Here is a 20,777-nt window from a genome sequence, read left to right as displayed (position 1 = left end):
AACAGAGTATTATTTGTAAACGGAAACCACACGAGGGCTAGAGGTATTGTAGTATCGACGAGATAGCTGTAGAGAAGAGCTAGCAATGTTGCTGAAAGGGTGGGGTTTCCCGGGTACGCTGGGAGTGCGCGCGCGTTTGACGCTTAGTCACCATCAATGACTTGGACGATCTGATTTGCCTGCGCAGGACACACCGATGGCAGTTGGGAACCCACAGTCACTCTCGGCAGCCCATTAACCGGCCCTCTTCGCAGACCTTGATCGGTCGCGAGAAACGCCAGCACATCTTGATCCCATAAATCCCCTAATAGGTCGGAAATGTGAGGATTAATAAATCTGAAGGAACATCCATTAGCTCCTCTTCCTTACATGAGCAAGTGCTCAGATCATACACCCGCTAGCCACACCCTGCATTCCCCCTTCTTTTTTTTTTAAAGAATAACGATGAGAAAAATGTCCAGATTTTTTCATCATCATCGTAGCATTTACAAATTATAAATAACTTCCAGTTTAAATACGTCTATAATTGATTGAAATGAGTCAGATTTAAAATACAGCAAGTTTTATTTTGAAAAAAATTTAGTAAAGCCACCCACTTTTTTTTTTATCTCCACACATCGAAGTACTTCACTATTTTCAAAAACACGGATTAATTTTGCAATCATGGTTGTGAGAGATGACACACATGTGGATGTATGGACGCTACCGGAACTGTAGCGCACTAATTAAACAGTAACCTTGGCATATTTCCTGTCCTTATCTCTGCTCCACTGGTCTGATAGAGTATGCTTTAATGACCACAATTTAACCTTCGTTACATTTCCCTCGGCTTAGAATTTTATGTGTGTAGAGTTTAGGGTTTTAAAATGAGCACATGCTGTATATGCATATATAATATTAGCATTTATATAATTCTGTACTTACCAAGCAGGAAACGAAACATTTACGTAATGTTACCAATACTTCGTTGATAAGTTGGAGTACGCGTAAACTAGCAGCAGCTATTTTGGAGAAATAGCTGCTGCTAGTTTACGCTTACTCCAACTTATACATTTTTACTTATACATGCTTCTACATTTTGGAGAAATTCAAAAAATTGTAGTGTTTTCAACCGCGTTGGTGCATACTTAAGAGATTTTTTTTAACTTCCTTTTCAAGATGGCTTTGTATAAGTCGCACATTGCTGCAAATCAAATATTTGCTTGTGTAGACAGCTGCGCATTTCAAACTGGTGGATCTCGAGCTTCTTAAAGCAGCAGTCTCCGAACTGTAATTAGCATAGTTCACCATCAGTGTTTTTTATTACCTGTCTCTGGGGGAGGGAAAGAATAAGTGAACTGTTAAAAATTTTCTGTTCGCTTGTCCAATAGCTAAGTTATTAAAACAGAATGATCCAACTATTTCTATAACAGGGATTTTTCCTCCATAGGCATGTAACAATTCTTTTAGATGTATGCGTTTTAATGAATTTTGATTTAAAGTCATTTTTTTTTTTTTTTTACTCGCCAGGTAGGGGGAAAAACAATTGAAAATTATATTACAAATGATATCTCAAACCAACAGATAAAGAAATGATCAATAGTAAAGGAGTATCATGATCGTATTCGTGTGCGGTGACGTCATCGCAACAGTTAACCCTAATCCTTTTTTTTGGCTTATACACTTTCGAGTTTAAAATGATCGGATATGTCCATGCAATCATACTGACGGAATTGCTACAGCGCTCTTTTTTGCAGGAGTACAAAAATTGTAAGAGTTAGTTATGTGATTACACAAAGCACCTAGTTTTGAGTATCGGGGGGGGAGGGGACCTTTGATCCATTTTTGTTTTTAACAAATTTAGTAAAGAACCTTTTGGTCATCATTTGGAATCGATTAGATAACTTTTTATGGCTCAGCATTTTTTAGTTAAAAATCATTTACGATGATTGTCAGATGAATTTTTTTCGTTCAACAACTGAGTCATTATTAACTTACTGTTAATGTTCCTTTTGGCATTTCCATCCACTGAACCCAATGTAGAATAACACTGAATTCTAACACGGCTCTAATTTATCAAATACGAGAGCTATTGTGGATCAGATTTCATTTAGCTGACTGGGAAACCTGAGAAAAAATAAGAATTAATCAAGCCATCACGAGAGAAGCTAGATTAGAAATTTATAGTGCCTGAGCCATCCACGAAATATGTAATTGGCAGAAACGCTTCTTTCTATTTCGGTCTTCTTTCTTAGGAGGTGCTGACAGATAGCTGAATGATGAAACGTAGCTGGGACCTGGGATCGCACCGAGCAGTCTGGGGCTTGCCAAGTAACATCGTATAACTATCCTTAGAGTAGGAAGGAGGGGGGGGTGAAACAGAAGAATGGCGTCTTGTTGGCCAGTAAGAGCTGCTATTAAGGAAACCCTCATTCCTACGCAGTGAGGTCATCTCGTGCGCTGAGAAAAGAGAGAGAGGGGAGGACCAGTTATTTTAGAAGGATAAGAAGTTTTACAAGTGGCTTGTGTTGAGGCTAACTTATATATCACGTGTTTGAACGCAGAAGTGCGGTGTGATGTCGGCAGAAGTTGACAACTCGGTATGTCGAAGTGATTAGAATTCTGAATCGGGTTGCGCCAGAGGCTTCAAGTGTCGTTTTCCTTAAACGTTGGATTTATGTGCGATCAAGAACAGCTGCCACTAGTGATTAAGGTCTGTATGAGTTAGGATGATGGCTTTGCGTAGTGTTATGGTGCCGTCCGATGTCTCTGGAGTAACTACCTTATTGTGAATGTTGTTTTGCATGTGAAGAAACTGAATTTACACACTTCTTTTAATATTGTTTTAATAGCCAAGATATTTGCTTCAAAACAGTATTGATAATTGGATCGGAGAAGTAAGGTACGATGCGTTTATTGGTTATCTTTTGAGTCATTTCAGTTTCCCATTGGTTATAATAATCTGTTTTAGATTTATTATTACTATTTTTTTTTTTTTTTTTTTTTTTTTTTTTTTTTTTTTTTTTTTTGAGATGACAATTTTTATTTTTTTTTAATCACGCTACCGGCCAAGACATAAGTCCAAGTTACCATGGATGCGAAGTGCCTATTAAAATTGTAATGCCATTGATAATACATTGAAATATATGATGGATACGAAGCGTATGATGATGCGTATTTGATCCATAATGGCCAGTAAGGTGTTTTTTTTCGACATCTTTTGAGAGAGATTTTTTAATTTAAAATTTTAATATGAATTCAGCATCTTCCTTTTTTAAATTTCGCTTTTAATTCTATTAACACAGTCTGTTTTGCTTCACTTTTTTCTGTCCGTTTCGTATAACCTCTTTGAACGAAGATCCCTGTTTCTTAATCATTTTTCTTGTTAATGCAATATTTTCCTGGTAACTTTCTGAGAACTAGTGTTTCGGTTTCATAAACCGGTTTCCAATTCTTTACTCTTTAAGAAATATGTCGTCTGTAGTAGATGCTTTCACGTACTCAAGTAGTAATTGAAAAAAAAAATACTTCGTGCTCTGATAGACACTGGTTACAAATCAAACAATTATTTTGAACTTTTTGAATCTTCAAGTTGTTTTAGCTGAAAAATTAGTCTCGCTTTATGCGTCTTAAGTTCAGCGGGAGTGAACCATAATACAGAAATAAAGTATACAACCCTCCTTTCCAAAATTATAAATCCAGATGTGATCTAGGTTGAATCCAAGCCAATAACTTTAAATCCTGTTTTTGCACTTCCTGTTTTTATTCTGCTCATAGGATTAATGCTGAATTTAGAATTAATACACGAGGATACTTTTCTTTTTAGATTTTTCTTGGATTTTTTAAAATACAGGGTTTCTACAAAACACTGCGTGTATATGGAATGCATATATTTTTCAAATCGAATTGTCGATAGTTGCCTAAACTTAACATGGCTGGTTTACTGGCTGTTTCGTGCGCATGCTCAGACATTCGTTCCTATTTAACAGGTATCAAAAATGTAACAATAAAAAGGCTGTTTTATGCTATAAAAAAAATCTGAACTAGTAATTCGTGTGTAACTAGAATTTGAACGAATTGTTCAGTCTAAATCTGTCTGATAAATTATAAATATATAACGGGTGGATGCCTACCCTTTTAATGAAACTTTGGATACCCTTGGAATAGGTTTGTATCATATGTTTTCCCCCTTGTGAGGTGGTTACGTAAAAGATGGGACATCACTGCAAAAATGATTTCTCTACAAGAGAAGGTAGTCAAGCACTAATCAATTATCTTTAGCGCCAGCCATGTCGTGACACTTAAGTTGAAAAGACTGTTCGAATTCCATTAACTAGAAATATTTTTAAAGATTAGTTGTCCGAAATGTCTGGAGTAAACACGCGATTAATATAATCACGGTGACATCTTTAGCCTTAATTTTTTCCATAACAATTTCAAATTAGCCACTCACTCCGGAAGTGTTGAAGTGCACGTAGATTGTAATATGCCGACCTACCAAGCTGCTATCAGCGTGAATATTTAATAATCCTGTTATAATATTAGCAGTCTTTAATATTTCAATAAATATTTGCATTTTGAAATGCCGGTATTATTTTCTGGACTTCCTGTGTATTTTCTTCAAGACATTTTTTTTTATAACGTTCTATGAATTAAACCTTGAATGGTGTATCAGGAAAGTACAAACGTCATAAGAAGCTGAAGCAGCTCCCTCTATTATCAATTAATTCATTCAAAGTAGAATGCATCATACTTGTAGAACTTAACGTACATATATGACGGGGTGAGAGGATGGGGTGGCTGTTGGTCGGGGGAATTCAGCCCCCAACTTTAGGAAAGTCCCTATATTTATGTCATACAGTAGTAATGACTCACTTTGTTATCTCTGGGCCGAAAGTCTAGCAAAGGTGCCTTTTTAAACGGCCCCCCTTTTCGAACTTGTAGCCATGAGTCAGGGATGGGGAAGCAGAGGGCAATGGCAGACACCCATGAATCATCTCACGCGGGGCACACCACCACCACCCCCTCCTCGACCTGGGAATTGAATCGTCATGGAGGGACCTCTAATGGCCTCTAATTAATGGGAAGCTTTCTGTGTTATGCACTATAAAATTCAGCATCCCTAAATGATAATAGCCGGGGGAACTTGCCGATGAAGCCACTGATAGACCCATCCCTATGGAAATATTTGAGCTCCGGATAGCAGTGACCTTTCAAGACTCGACGAAGCTGGCGCTATCTCCTGTTACGGAGCGTACGCTAAACAAGATAAATACAGTCCGAAAGCTAACGTGTGTATGTTGTCGGTAGTGATGGATGATCGCCACATTAGCACCGGCTTATGGCTACTCTATAGTCAGCCAGAATTTCCTGATACATATTCAGAATTCATTCAACGGTACTTTAAAAAAAAAAAAAACGAGCGCGCTTTGTCTGTTTTGAAAATAGAATGCTGACATACGTTACCAACGCGATAAACAATTAACTCAGCACGTTTTTGTTTAAATTCATTGTGACGTAATAAACTTTATTTTTCTACCCGATTACAGGTGGATGGCGGGAGTTCCAGCGTTGCCATGGTGATCTGTGCACGGACTTTCCGTCTAAAAGCTCGTTCTCAGACGAAGAAAGGGATCAAGAGTGTTATCCTCCAACATCTTTGCCAGCTCTAGTCAGTTCCACCATGCCCGTGTCTCCTAACTCCGATGTGGTGTCGGACATAGAAAACATCCATGCCACTCCCATCCTGCCGTTCCTTTACCTGGGCAACGAACGGGATGCTTCCGACCTCTCCCGACTCCGTGCCCTGGGTATCACATACGTTTTGAACGTAACAGCACACTTACCAGGGTACCACACGGAAGAAGGGATTAAACATAAGCAACTTCCTGCTTCTGATAACTGTCACCAGAACCTAAAGCAGTATTTCGAAGAGGCCTTTGCTTTTATAGGTAAGCACAGTTCTTTATAACTCGGTTTATACTCAAGTTTCATTTAATGGATATATCGTGTTATAGTTAGTTTGTATTGTTTAATTTTTTTTAAACTGATCAACAATGGACAGCTTTTGTCGTCTTTCTTTTGTTAACGAGTGTCATAAATGCAACTGGGAGCATCAGAACAATTTGAGTGTGTGTGGGAGGATGGATGCGCCAGATGGTCATTTATTTTTACGACACTTAAATTCATCATCTTGACCACTTTTCACACCCAAAGTGGGAGGCAAGTAATTCCATGTGTGGCATCAGGAAACGTATTTGCTTATCTATGCGTTTGGATTCGTGTTAGTGTTGTTACTATGGCGTGATTGCGCTAAACAGCCAGTGACCTTGCCCTCCAGTCAACAAGGATGTGGCAAGGGAAAATCCTTGACCTGCCTTGTCATGGCGTTTAATGAGTAGAACTCAAATTAACTATAGACATAATTGTGTCAGCTTCTTGATTTATGACATACGAATTTTTTATATTATTTCACTTTCTTACTATTTACTTTCTGTAGTCATCTGAACAAGCGAGAAAGAAGAAATAATACCAGGACCCCTCGAGTACTCAATAATAGCCTTATATAAAAAATAGGTCAAATTTGGGGTAGGAAATATTTCAGATTAATGTCCTTAATAACTTGCCACCTATGCTGGGAGTCATACATTAGGCCAGTGTTTCTCAACGTGGGGCGTACGCCCCACAGGGAGACAATTTGAATATTTTGGGGGGTAATTAGAAAAAGTGCATATTTATATTACACTTTTTCAGAATTTGGCCGACTATTATGCTAGAGGGGGGGGGGCATCAAAATCTTTGAGACGTTGATGTGGGCATGATCCAAAAAAGGTTGAGAAACACTGCATTAGGCTAACAACTATTTCGAATCAGATTTTGGCAAATAATACGAATATTTCGTCAATTTGAGTCTTTTTTTTGAAAGGTTACTGCATCCTTTTAACCGGCCATCAGTCCGCTACTTCACCTGGGTGTACTTTCTCTACACATTGTGGACTTTTGAGGTTCCCCCCTGCCATTCTTTACGAAGTTCTGGGATAAACAAACCCACTTTGACTGCCGTATCGAAGTTGCCAAGTATGATTGTGGCCTTTTGGATACAAGCTAAGAAACTCCTGTAAGCTTATCAGTAAATGGAATTCTAATGATTCAAAACACTTGATAAAGGGGTTGGGTGAATTCAAAAGGTTTTAACATCGCCACACTAAACGCCTCTTCTTGTACATTGTCTGCTAGATTGCACTCGGATTAAGAAATCGTCACATTTATCCCTCCCTTCAGGGCTGAGTAAATAAATTGATTCACTCCTAGCGGATAAAAGGGGTGTCGAACCTTTTTCTCCGAATGTTGCTCGTCTCCTGTAGTTACTCTCTTCAATGCCACCCCCCCCCCCCTTAAGCCAGCGTCGTTACGCGGACTCTGCTTGTAGAGTGCTTGTTCATTAGTATTACACGATTATAGCGCCCTCTGCCCCGGAGTACTGCTGCGGTGTCACTTGCGCGTGGCAGATCCTTTTTGTCTGGCAACGTAATCACGCCGGCCGACTACTATTAATCATCCCGATAATGCAATCAATAAAGCCTACATCTTGGTCGGACTCTGGGAAACCATCGGTATTCCAACTATTTAGTGAATCAACAGTTGTTTTTTTTTTTTTTTTTCCTCCTTAGTTTTTATCGGTTACAAACCATTTCTTTGCGACCTTTGAATAAAATATCCAACTAGACGCTTATTTTGTTGCCGTTAATCTCTTTCTAGTTCTATATTTATCATAATTGTTGCCGTATATATAACGTTGATGTCCTTTAGATGAACTTCACTTAGTTCCGGAAGTGAGCAAAAGATGACAAGTTCGTCTGCTCACAAGTAAAACACCAGCCAAAAAAAGAGAAAACTGACGTTACGCACCTACATTGCGTCAAGACTAGTAATTAAAGCGCTAAATCTCTAATACGTTGATTTCCGTTTGAAGAGAAGGGGTGCTTTGCTTGAATGCGCTTGTGGATACAGTCCAAGGAGGAAATTCCCACGCAACCTGGGATCTATATGGGGAACAACTGAAATAGCGTGTTCAGAGAACAGTGCATTGTTTTATACTTTGACAATGGTTGGTGATAAGAGATTTCAACAAAGAACTTAAATAGAAAAGTGTATCAAATTTTCATTGTTGGATCGACCTGCAAAAGTGCTTATCGTCTGTATATTTTATTCTATATTAAATAAAATAATTGGTTTGAAGTTACAAGAACTTTAACAGATAATTACTTAAGATTAATATCGTTGTGTGCACAAAACGACTTGCATTTTTAGAAAAATGCTGTAATTTTTAGTGCCATACTTAGAGTTCATACCATGTGTTTGGAGTTTAAAACGCACAAATTACGGGAGGAAGCAGGGAGTTTAAATTCTATTGCCGGAATTGTATAGCTCAATCTAATTAGTGTTATTTCGCGAATCAAAAACGTTTTTAATTTATATAGTACAGCCTTAATTTCGCAATATAATTCGGACGTCATTACAGCTTGCCTTTTATTTATCAATATGGTAGGAGAATTCTGTTATCATCGCATCATGTGACCCAATCTTCGCTAGTTTTTCCAGATTTTAACAAGGCAAATACCGATACAAATATAGAAACACTGCCCCAGTGGGGCAAACAAAAGATTTTTTCCCTTTTTACCTCATTATAGGCTGTTATGCTTCCCTAGTGTCGGATAGCATAAAAAAAATAAGTGGGTCATACCTCCATCTGTGCATTCCCCCATTTCTATAACAAACTATTATGACATATACGTTTACATAAAGAAGCCGTCTTAGTAGCAAGAAGGTCTATCTTTGATGTTTGATTTGAGTCAGCCGTGGCACTTTGTACTGGTACCGGCATCCCGGCATGCAACACCCACAAAGCAACATAGCCTTATCCCCTCAGGTGTTCAAACTAGGGTCAGATGACGTCACGCCTGCCCCCTACTTTGTGCTTATTGTCCCGGGACAACTGAAGTGCTGATTCATGCGGGCGATTATGTGATACTTAATAGTATGAAGGGGCATGGAATCATCACGTGCGACTCCGTTGCGGAGGTAGTCAGCCACAGGTAAAAAAGGGGGCTGTCACGTGGGAAGTGACTCATATCTACACGCGCTACGGAAACAAAGCCTTGGGAACAGCACCGAAGTGTTGGTTACATCAGCCATTGGCTTTCTTTTGGTGAGTGACATGTTCGCCATCTGGTGACTGATTGGGGAGAACCCGTTTTTGGGAATTGCTTTTGAGGTGGGGTTCCTTGAGGTGTTTAAGGGCTGGCCAAGTGCTTCTTCCCACGTGAATGCCTTACGTTTTGGTGACAGTTTATGATGGAGTTGCATTGGCTTGCGGAAGTGGTCTGTTTTTTCGGTTTTTTATACGTTTTTTTCCCCTTTTTAATACAAGAGGGAGTGAGGAGGCCTGTCCATTTTTTTTTTCATGCATGGATAGTCAGTTCCTTAATTCAATTATATCTAGAATATTAGGACAGAAGGCTAATTTGAATAATAAAAAATATTTATTAATGGATAAATAATTTTAAAAATTATTTATCCGTTTACTCTAAGGATGCATTGAATACTGCAACGGTGCAGTATTCAAGCTAAATTCCAAATCATATCAGGGAAAAAAAAAAGTGCTGTGAATTAATTTTTTTTTTAATCTCTCTGTTCTGATTTGAGACAAATATGATGGTATGCAGGCTAAGAAGGTATTAGATTGCCTCGACATCGAAAATCAGAAATCCATTTGACGGAGTTGATTTCTCTGATACATCACCAGTAATTTATCACCAATTAGTATTTGGTAGATTAGTAAAAAAAAAAAAAATCGCATTCGAAGTTAAGCTCTCCTTTGGAGAAACGAAACTCATGTCCTCCCAACTTAATCAGATCCTGTTTATAATCAACCAGTTTCTTATTATCAGTGTTCTTGCTTTTTTTTTTTTTTTTTTCTGTAATATCAGCTGTGCTTGTAATACGGGAGCAGAGAACAAAACAGTTGAATGCAATGCTCTAATTGGAGCATTCTCTTTATAATACAACAGAAGTGCGTTGTATAAAGTAGTCCTTGGAAACCGGATGCTTATGTTACTGACACCTTATTATTAGGGGGGGAGGTACTTTCTATATCCGTGCGAATTACTCTAACCGAGTGCTTTGTCCTATGTCATGCTCTGAAGTGTTAATGGTTTGCTTTGGATGTCATTTATTTGCTCATTGTCTTCCTTATTAGTAAACTGGTAAATTTTTATACAAATGCAATCGCGTCCTACAAACTGAGAATGGATTTGGAGTGATTGCGCTACTCAGGAGGAAACGAGTTTCTCCTGGGCACTTAATGATTACTTTTCGGGTGTTTTGTACACAGTACTGAGTTAGTGGGTCTGAATTAAGTTTCTTTCTTTCGAGAATTAAGTCGCCTTACAAACTTCAGCATGGTGCATTCCAAACCATCAGCAATGTGTAGAAGATGCAACTTAAAAAAAAAAAAAAACGGCTCTCTGCGAATGCTGTTTATATATTTCTGTACTTATTACGTCAGATTTGTATCCAGTTAAACAGGAGGCTTTCTAATCAGAAACAGCACTTGACTATGCTGGTTCTGATCAGAATCTGCTTGACGGAATGGTGGTCAGATTTATCGACAGGTAGAGGTTAACATGTTAAACCGATTCGAATTGTGAATAAATCTTAGTTTGCCAGAGAACGTCTTGATAGATCATACAAACCAAGAAAATCCACCATTTTACACGCATGCAAATTTCATGATTGAAGGCTTAGAAAGAATGTCCTATTGCTTGAATAAACTTGTTCAGTTTGAGTAATTGTGCTACTTGATGTTGTCAAAGATCCGTAAAACTCAACTCAACAGAAGATCAGCATTTATTAATGGCTTAGAGTGCTTCCCGGGTTAGTGGGTACCAAAGCAATGTAGATCGTTTACGTCATTAACTGTCGTTGTAGGCATTCTTAGAGCAGTGTTGGATATTTGCTCCAATGGCAAAGTAACGGATTTCAATTTTCTTTCAAGTAATTGTCTATCAAGTTCATCGCCATGTGTAATACCCTGCACGAAACCCTCATTTGCATATTTTAATATGTGATAGAGTAGATTGGGGAGTTGCAAATCTAATTCGAAATAAACGGAATAAAGCACACACCTTCGTTCCATTAGTGACTAATCCTACCAGAATTAGTCACTATTAGAAATCTATAAGGAAACTATATTTAAATTCTTTTTATCGACTTGATTTAATGGGAGGGGGGGTGAAATGCGTTTCCCCGTGTGTGAAATCACCCCAATCCGTACTCTTTGGAAAGGATGACGTTACATATGACGAAGAACACGTCACTTGTTGGTGATGTCAATTCGGACAAAACCACCCTCACACACGTGTCTAACAACTGCGCACCGAAAGCGGGTCCGACTCCAACCATCTGCGAAAACGGACTCACTGTTACTCAGCACACAGAAGGTAAGTATGACGTGGCGCTAACCGACAGTAGCTCTGACCCAACGCATATCGGGATGAGTAATGCAGGCTCTTGTGTGTGTGTGCGCCAGGTAGCTTGGCAGCTGCGCGAGGCCACGTACCTCTATTGTATGCGCTTGTTCGTCAACCTCGTGTCGGTCCGAACTTTTGCCGTCCGTTCACTTTCCTCCATCTCTTCCCCCCCCCCCCCCATTCTTGGCTTCTCGGGTGATATGTGACAAGCGAGGGAGATACAAAAGGGCACAGATTCAACAACAGCCTTTTTAATCCCCATCACCCTCTTTAGCTTTGGTCTTGATTAGCTGAAAAGCGTCGCACTTCGGCCACGAACTGCCAGACTTCTATCCGTCCACGGAGTGGGCAAGGGCGGGACAAAGAGTAGTAGTCAAAGTTCACCCGCACCATCCTCCCCTCAGTGAGTCACTGGATGAGACAGCTTTCTGTTGACGATTTTCCTAGTCGGTTTAATATCCAGTTCGGATATATATGGGTGTAATCTGTCCAATCGGGCTTGAGATACGCGACCCATATGGAAGGGTTACGCATACGGTCCGAAGCCAATGTTAGTGCACGATAACATCAGCAAAACAGGTAATCTGTGGTTGAAAGAAGGAGGTTGCAAATCTGTATGAATGATTGCAGTAGAAGTCTTTAGTTTTAAATTAATGCTATCGGTTAAAACTGATACTTCTGGCATTACGGCCAAAATTATAAAGAAAAAAAAAACTATCGTCATTCACCATTGAAGACAACGACGTATTTTAGGTCCGAATGCGATCGTGGGAACACAAAGTGAAATACTCGACACAAATAAACTACTTTAGTTCGTTCCATTTGGAATTGCTTTAGTCCCACAACAAGGTAGTACTTAGTATTTTTTTATACTTCATTCTTAGCCCCTTTCCCCCCATAAAACATCTGTTCTGAAGTACGTGGAACGGTGAGTCACCTTCTCATTACCTCCCTTATAAGTGACCTAGATAAAGTTTCTATTTCCTCAGTGTACATCGGGCCACTCTTGTCCTACCGTATCTGTGCCTAGCAGCACTTCAGTCTACCTTTACAAACCCTCGGTTTCTGTACCTCGCACACACATGACTCATCGTACTTCAGGATAACACCTGCACACGTGAAGTTCACGTGTGTGCGCGCGCGTTCAGGTACAGCTACTTTTCTTTGTCTTTTTCTTTCCTCTTTTTATTACAAATAGTTCTGATATATCCGAAAGGTGGCATTACAATCGTTTAGTGAAGGACGGTTGGAGGATAAGTGAAGTACTGAGTGTCGTAATGCTGTTGAGTTAGACTTAAAGTAATGCCGCTTGGCCTCCAATAAATATCAAAATCGGCTCAAATTTTCCTTTAAAAGTATTCCAAACATTTTACTGCTACACAGAACAAAAATATTGTAATCACGTGTTATTTCATTGCCTGATGTCGCAAATGATTATCTCTAAAAATCGCAGAACTATTGAAATACCTTCTGTTTATTTGTAGGTTTATCGCAACTTCGTTTGCCAGGATATTGATTTTAGAGGTAATTAAAGGCTAATATAATACACTGCAATGCTGTGGATATCAAAAACGTGGTTTCCTATCCACTTTGCAATTTCCACATGTCAAGGAAAAGTTGTCAAATTGAAGCATCGTTTTAACTTAACAATATTTCATGGTGTTTTGATCTTAAGTAGGGTGGTGACTAGACCTGGCCAAGACTGGAATATGCTCTTAATGTAATGCAACTGGGGGTGCACACCTTCACATTATTTCAGGTGTGATGCCATCTACTCGTATGATAGGTAGGAAACAGTCGTTATTTCCAAGCTCTTTTACTTTCGAGGAATTCCGCTTCCGGTCTGAGGGCTTATATAATTAACAGGCACACTGCAGTGTGATCTTCATAGGCCTCTTCATTAACCAAATAAAATCATTTGGAGGAAGACGACAAGAATCGAATTTTTCTTGACAGACTTGAAGAAATATTTTTGTTCATTAAATAGTTAATTTTGATAACCAGGAATGCCCCAACTCTTTGAGTAATAAAGATTTTCTTCGAGATAATTTATCTTAAAACCTGTCCATCAGTTTTCTTTTCTAAACGAGGAGTACACTTCCTTGTTTATCAGTCAGTTTAAAGCATTCGGAGCGAATCAAATAAGATTTATATCACGCAGTCAGTTTGCATTTATTAATTCTTTCTTTGCCTCCCCCCCCCTGGTCTTCCTAAACAACTTGTGAATCATTCATTGGCCTGGCCGGTAACTTCCGCTGTTTAGATATCCATTAGCCAAATAAGGGATTACAGAAACCCTTAACATAACCACTCGTGAATGTTCGGGGTAATGACGCGTGTCATTGGTTTGGTAGAAAACCAATTTGATGTTAATTAAAGGGTTTACCGTATCAAGTAGGACTGACTTTTAAAAGGGAAGCGCTCACACACACAGGAACAACAGAGCGTCCCGCAACAGCACGATAAGAATCTCAACTCGTGAGAGTTCTATCGGCCTCACGTGGTTGCCTTTTAAATTACCACTACTGGATGTTCGGACTGAACTCCAGTGCCGGATTCATGAGCTGCGCTTAATGAACAGTCAGTACACTTGTGATCGATAAACCCACCGGTGTTGAGGGGGGGGGAAGAGAAGAGAAAACAGAGTGGGATGCCTAAGAGCACGTGCGGGCAACATATGTTGCGGCAACATCCTGTTAGACGGAGAACAAATTGTACTTTAATAGAGCGACACCGTACACTCTTGTTTTTGATAGGATGTGCATGTCTACACTAAAGCGCGATATACATTGACATGTCGTGTTCGTTGGGAGTAAGGAATGTCGATAAAATTGACTCAATGATGAACTTGGAGAAAAGAATATCATGATGGGGACTGCCCGTTAGGCCTTACGAAATGCTGGTAAATATTGATTTCGTTAGTTTAGCAATGGGGATTGTCAAATACCTCTTGTTGCGTCTGTTAATATCATAAATCATTTTGCTGTATTGATATTTAAAAACTGATTATATTATAATGCAATACAATAAATTTTGTACTGATTTGTCTAAAATGCCCTTTTTTTTTTTTTTCCTTTAGATGAAGCCCGACAGGAAGGATGCAGTGTATTAGTGCATTGTCAAGCTGGTATTTCTCGTTCCCCAACTATCACTATAGCCTATCTCATGCACCATAAGCTCATGTCTTTAGTGGATGCATACAGACTTGTAAAAAATAAACGACCCATTATATCTCCCAACTTAAATTTCATGGGTCAGTTGATGGAATTGGAGCAATCACTTAGATCTTGTGGGCCTTCAGAACCCGAGTGTAAACCATGCAGACAATGTTTACATAATTCTCCGCAAGCACCAGAAACTCCATCTCCCGGATCCGGTCCAGGAATATGAAGACTATTGAAGTGGAGGAAATCAGCCCGACTAAACGCTCAACAAAGATCTTGAATGCTGAAGTTGAATACAAAATGGGTCAAGGTATGGCCCATCAGCAGCGTGCCATGGTCCTTAGCATCAGTGTTTCTGAAGAAGAGTATGTGGTTGGTTAAAGCACTAACTGAAAGACATTGATAAGAAAAAGAGCATTTCGATTCAGTGGATGCACGATGGGACTTCTATTGGAGTGTCCTGTGCGAGATTCATAGCCTGGATTACCACAACATAAAAGCCTTGAACTTTTGAGTTTCTTCAAGTAAGAGAATGATGGCAGAAATCAGATGGAAAGTGTTTTATCTTTGTATAAATTCAAGATGTACAAAATAACTTATAAATCTCCAAGTTCTGGATGACAGCGCTTTGTTATCCTTATGAACAAATGTTCACTGTGCCTTTTTTTTTTTTTTATTATTATTAATTCAGAAAATTCCCTTAATGGGATACCCGTTCAAATGTCTCAAGGATATATAAGAAGGGAAAAAAAATCCTTTTTTTGTTTTCAATAAATATACAATTGAAATAAAATAACTGCAAATTCAACCCAATATTTGGGAGGTTGTAGAAATAGTTAAATTCCTAGTCAAAACCTACAACTTACCTTACAGTTTGAATTGGTTAAAATATGAAACTGATAAGGATCAGATCATGTAGATAATTCAGAATAGAGATTAAACAGACAGAGAAGACATACTTCCAAAATATCTGTTTAACATCATTGAGAAAATGGATGTTTGGATAGCAAACATTTTAGTTGTTGAATCAACATCCAAGCAGTTCGTTGGTTGAGTGACTTGAATGCATGGATACTCGAGTAAAATTAAAGACTTTACTAGTTTCTGTGTAAAATGCGTAGTAGATAAATGTGTAGGAAGGAATGTAAATTTTGGAGAAGAGTTGTGTATTATGTTAAACTAATGTGTATATATATATAAATATATAAGACAAAATCAAACATCAAAAATCATTTGACTTTTTGAATTTTCATCGTAAATTTACTAATAAAGTTTTCTGTATACATACAATTTGCTTTAAGCCGAAATTTATTAGTTGATAAATGTAAATATGACTTGGTGGGCTGATCACTAGTATTATTGGGTAAGATATCCATAGAATGCCATTCAGATCAAAAAAATTAATTCGCCTGGCAAATTCTTTAGTTTAGAACTGAACCTATGTTCGCTTTATTTGTTCCATAAATGTTGAAATGATTATTTAAGGTAAATCCTTTTTGGCTTTGAAGCAGTATCGATAATTAAAGTGTAAACATTTTAAAAATTAAATGTAAAACCATTATCCTGTTTCGCTAAATGGTTTTTACATAAAGGAAAAATGAGTGAATGGTTCTTCAGTTTACTCATTAACTTCAGCAGAATTCTTCCAGTTATCCTGAAATTCTAATAACTGTTTCCTAGATAAAGTCTTCCCCTTTTTGATATTAATTCTAAAAGAAAGGCACGAACGATTAGCCTTAATTACAAAAGTTGTTTCTGTACATATCACATTCAAACATCACCTGAATAAACTTCTAACAAACCTTAAAAAGATATCATTCTCATAAATATCCATTTTTTAACGATTTTAGATAAATATATGAAATAATTTTTTTCGTTTTTTATAAAGTTAATGCTAAAGGGATATTTTTATGTAATAAGTGAGTCATCCAACTCGTTTATTTACCGTTAAGGTTTCGGCTAGAAGAGTTTTGGGAACGGCTACGCTTTTTTAATACAAAAGAAGAAAAAAAATGTGTATGCATCACTGAATGCAGGGTACGTCATGCGCACTCTTATTTTATTATCGTGTGAAGAAGTTGACCAATTTATCATGTTTAAAGAACGCTCAGTGACCCGCTAAAGCGTTTACCCGTCCTTAAATTTTCCAAATAAAGAGAAAAACTTAGCTTTTGATAAACAAACGTTTACATTCTAGTTTTTGACATTTATCCGTCAGAAACATAGATTTTTTTCCAATATCCTAACAATACGAAGTAGTTTCTATGGCAACAACACGCGTATCATATCTTAACAACTTATTTTCCAACCAAAACATTGTTTTCCGCGAGTGCTGTAAAAGCTTACGAAGTAACTAACATTATAATAATCGATCTAGTCTCATGTCTTTCTCTGGGCTGTAAAGCAAAAAGGTGTTGCAAATGAAGACAAAAACTGGTAAAAGCTAGGACAAATTCTTCCAAGCTTTTGGCCTGCTCATGGGTCTCAGTTCTTCCTTCTTCGAAATCCTTTTGACAGATGGTTTAATCTTCAGGAGGTATATTTTCATATTGTATAATAACCCATGTGATTATGTTTAATTGCAATGTGAAGACGATATTTTTAGAGAACAGATAATAAAAGAAATTTATCTCTATATAATATGTGCTGTCTATCTTTTTTTTAAAAAAAAAAAATAAAAAAAATAACCACTCGTAGTAAAACTGGAATTAGTTCAGATACATATCAAATAACGTCAATGTTGATTATTATAGATTACGAAACATGTGACAAAGATCTAATCTAGTATTAGATCTTTCTATAGGAATAAATGACAAATAAAATGTTCAAATACGTCAATCCAATGGTCATAACTTAGCAATGTATTGGACTAACTAAAAAATAATCCCATTTTAATGAAACCCACATAGCAGGAGCTACACGTGTATGATTACTTTTTTTTTTTTTTTTACACTTAAGTTTCACACTTGTGAATGAGAAAACATTTGTGAGGATGTCGCTTTTTCTCATATGAAAGTTAAGATGGCAAAGAATGGTCAGTCTATGGTCAGCACATGTGATCATGTTTGAAATTCAACAGTTTTATTTACTTAAATATCTTTTACGATAGCAATAGCAAGCGAGTTAAAATATTTTCTATCTGCAAAGGAGAGGGAAAAAACACGAACACAATCATTTTGTTATGCAATTGGATTCTCTTGAATTATCGTGTTGCATAAACGGAAATGACAAACTGTTAATACGTGAGTATTCTATCATGTAAAATTCTGAAGGAGAATGATGGTGCATATGTCATCGTAAAGGGTCTTCATAAACATTTATTCGAAAAGGATCGAAATTTTTCTTGTAGTCGACCTCATTTCATGAGAAACACTCCATACATGTAGAATATGTGAAGAAATTCACTAAATGTCGCTCGAAATTTCGAATCAGCACTTCACTGCCTACTTTATAATTACAATGTTTAGGACCTTTATTAATAGTAATAATTCTACCCAGTCACAGTAGGATGACATTAATATTCTACATGCTATTTTAAGCCTCTTCCTTCTTTCACCTAGTGGCCTACTCCGTTGAAATAATTGGCTTTTTATAAAAGTAATTTTCAATAAAGTATTTAACCTGATTTCCATTGTTTGTGTGTGACAATTGAGTGGGTCCTCGTACTGATGTGCCTACTGGGAAAAATCGAAGTTCATCTAACAATATTAAAGAGACCACGACCATCCGTGCTGTGCCCTTTAAAATCTTGATGAGTAATCTCCACTAGTGCAGAACTGACTTGCCCACACTTCCTGAATCGAATTAAAAAAAAAAAAAAAAAAATCATGTCGACGGAGCATCTAATGTTAAGTAGGCCAAATAAGAATAAAAATATCCAATGATCGTAATCATAGGTTTTCCAAAAGTGGAAGGATCGCCGAAATATCTGAAACTTGGGATTTTTATAGACCAAATGAGATTCTCGGGCTTATGCATGACTGCTCCCATGTAATTTCTCATTTGGTAGGATTACTCAGAAAAGTATTCTGTAAGATATTTTTCTTGCAGCTTTCAAGTTACTTCTGCTTTACATAAGAAGTTTGATATTAGTGGATCAGCTTTTGGATTTAATTTTAATTCGAAAAAGAATAAATTTTCTATTCATTGGCTGGCATTCTTGATATCGAAAATATGAGCAAATGCAAATTATCATTCTTTAAAAGAAGTGTTTTTGTTATTTTTTCGCTACTGCATTTCGAAATCATTGTGAAACAAAATAACAGAAAATGCCACAATCCATTCTTAATTAGGTTGGAGTATATTTGAAAATATGACCGGCAGAAAATTGCTGATTTGCATAACGTTTAATCGTATTAGAATCAATATTGTGGGGGCAGAAATGTTCTTCGTGATAAAGTTAACGTTATGGTCGATTTTCTACTGGCAATAAAGCAGCAGAGTCCAATCTATAACCATGAAGACAGATCTTCCCATTTTGCTTTTATTAAATTAATAAAAATATCTACAAAAAATTCCTAAACTATCGTGTTATGAGACGATGTTCAAGTGCTTAGTAAATTGTGAATTTACAATAAAACGAAACAACCCTGTCCACTTGAGAATATTGAGAATATTGCAGCTGGGCAATATTGGTGGTGACGGTGTGGATCCAATGTAGAATCTGAGAAAGACATATTTCAGTTATTGTAATGGCTTTCATTGTTGCAACATTTGGCTTTTGTCTGATGCACTAAAGACGGTACTTGCATTTAGTTTATTTAAATTGTATAACATCCTTTTGTCTAATTTCTTCACTAAAAGCGATTTGAATTAAAACGGAGTTGATTCTGACATCCTAAATAGTAGAAAAATCAATTGATGTCACTGAAGTTTCATTGAAGATTTTGATTATCTTATCATTACAGTAAACATCGCCTATCAGATCGGAGATAATTCTTGTTTTTAAGGAGCAACAAAACTAATCTGTGCTATGCATTTTGCGAAAAATATTTTAAGTAATTTAAAATAAATGAGCGAGAGATTTATCACAATAAGCCCAAAAATCTAATAACCGTGATAGTATTAAGTAATTAAAATTTAAATTAAGCTATGCTTATCGTTTACAGCATTGTGACTATGGCTAAGTTATAAAAAAATTTAAAAATATTTTTTTATATTTTAATTTGTCTTTATTTTGGAAGAGTGTCGGGGATGGTAACCACAAAAGTTATTAAAGAAACCATTCGAAGAAATGCTGTCTTAGATCTTGTGTTCGTTCACAGGATATTAATTTCTTAAAAGAGAAAGACTCGTTGTGTTGGCTAATTATGGTTTAGTAAAAAAAAATAAAGTGGTTTATATAAGTAGTTATGCGTAAAACGAACCCTCCCTTCTGTTGCCATTCAAAAATAGTTTTTTCTTTTCTTTTTTTCTTTTTTAAATCTATTTCTCTTTCTTTTCTTTATATTCCCCGCACAATCGTTTGACCTAACTTGGCCTCCGATTCGGGTCACTTAGAAAGTCGTGCTTCAATAAGATTTATTCATATTATTCTTCTCATTCAGTTCGCTCCATGAGAAACGCATCCAGCGACCAGAAATTTGTCGGTGACCCATCTTACTACAACATCACTCCAACGCACGTTGCTTGCTTCATTAAAATCATTTTAATTTTCGTGTTTCATATTTCCACAGATTTTATTACCTTTTTTTTTTTTTTTTTTTTTTTTTTTTTTTTTTTTTTTTTTTTTTTTGCTACTTCCCTTTGATGACCTCTAAGTGAGTTAGGCGTAGAGGGAGACGGGATGTTAGAAGTCATTCACCTCAGGGATTAAGACCGGAACAACTCCGCAAATATTTCGTTTACTCTGACAACATATTAAAAATAATAATGATGTAATTACATGAAAATATTACGCAATAATCGTAGAAATACTTTTTTTAGTTAGTTTAATTGTATTCATCGATCATTCTATGGTGTTATTGAAAGAGTAAACCTTAGAGATATCGAGAAAAAATAAATAAACATCCCCCGTAACAAATGGAATTTCTTGGTTCACATGCAAATTAATGATTACAAAAATATCGGGGACAGAAATAAAATGCGAATACGAGTTCTTCAC

At 37.0% G+C, this 20,777-nt stretch overlaps 1 protein-coding gene across 3 annotated transcripts in view; it reads left to right on the top strand.

Moving 5' to 3' along the window:
- LOC150102721 (dual specificity protein phosphatase 10-like) overlaps nucleotides 1–17,314 on the top strand; it is a 111,819-nt gene extending 94,505 nt beyond the window's left edge. For all 3 annotated transcript variants that reach the window (XM_090398835.1, XM_090398836.1, XM_090398838.1), the window contains exons 3-4: nucleotides 5,529–5,930; nucleotides 14,590–17,314. In XM_090398835.1, the coding sequence (XP_090254961.1) occupies nucleotides 5,529–5,930; nucleotides 14,590–14,900 (713 nt within the window). In that variant the 3' untranslated portion in view covers nucleotides 14,901–17,314. The remainder of the gene's footprint in view (nucleotides 1–5,528; nucleotides 5,931–14,589) is intronic.
- The last annotated feature ends 3,463 nt before the right edge of the window (nucleotides 17,315–20,777 follow it).

The sequence above is a fragment of the Typopeltis vanoorti genome, chromosome 10, assembly GCF_054136105.1.
Source record: "Typopeltis vanoorti isolate ZY-2024b chromosome 10, IOZ_Tvanoo_1.0, whole genome shotgun sequence".
Taxonomy (NCBI): Eukaryota; Metazoa; Arthropoda; class Arachnida; order Uropygi; family Thelyphonidae; genus Typopeltis; species Typopeltis vanoorti.
This window is presented reverse-complemented; position numbering and strand designations above follow the sequence as displayed.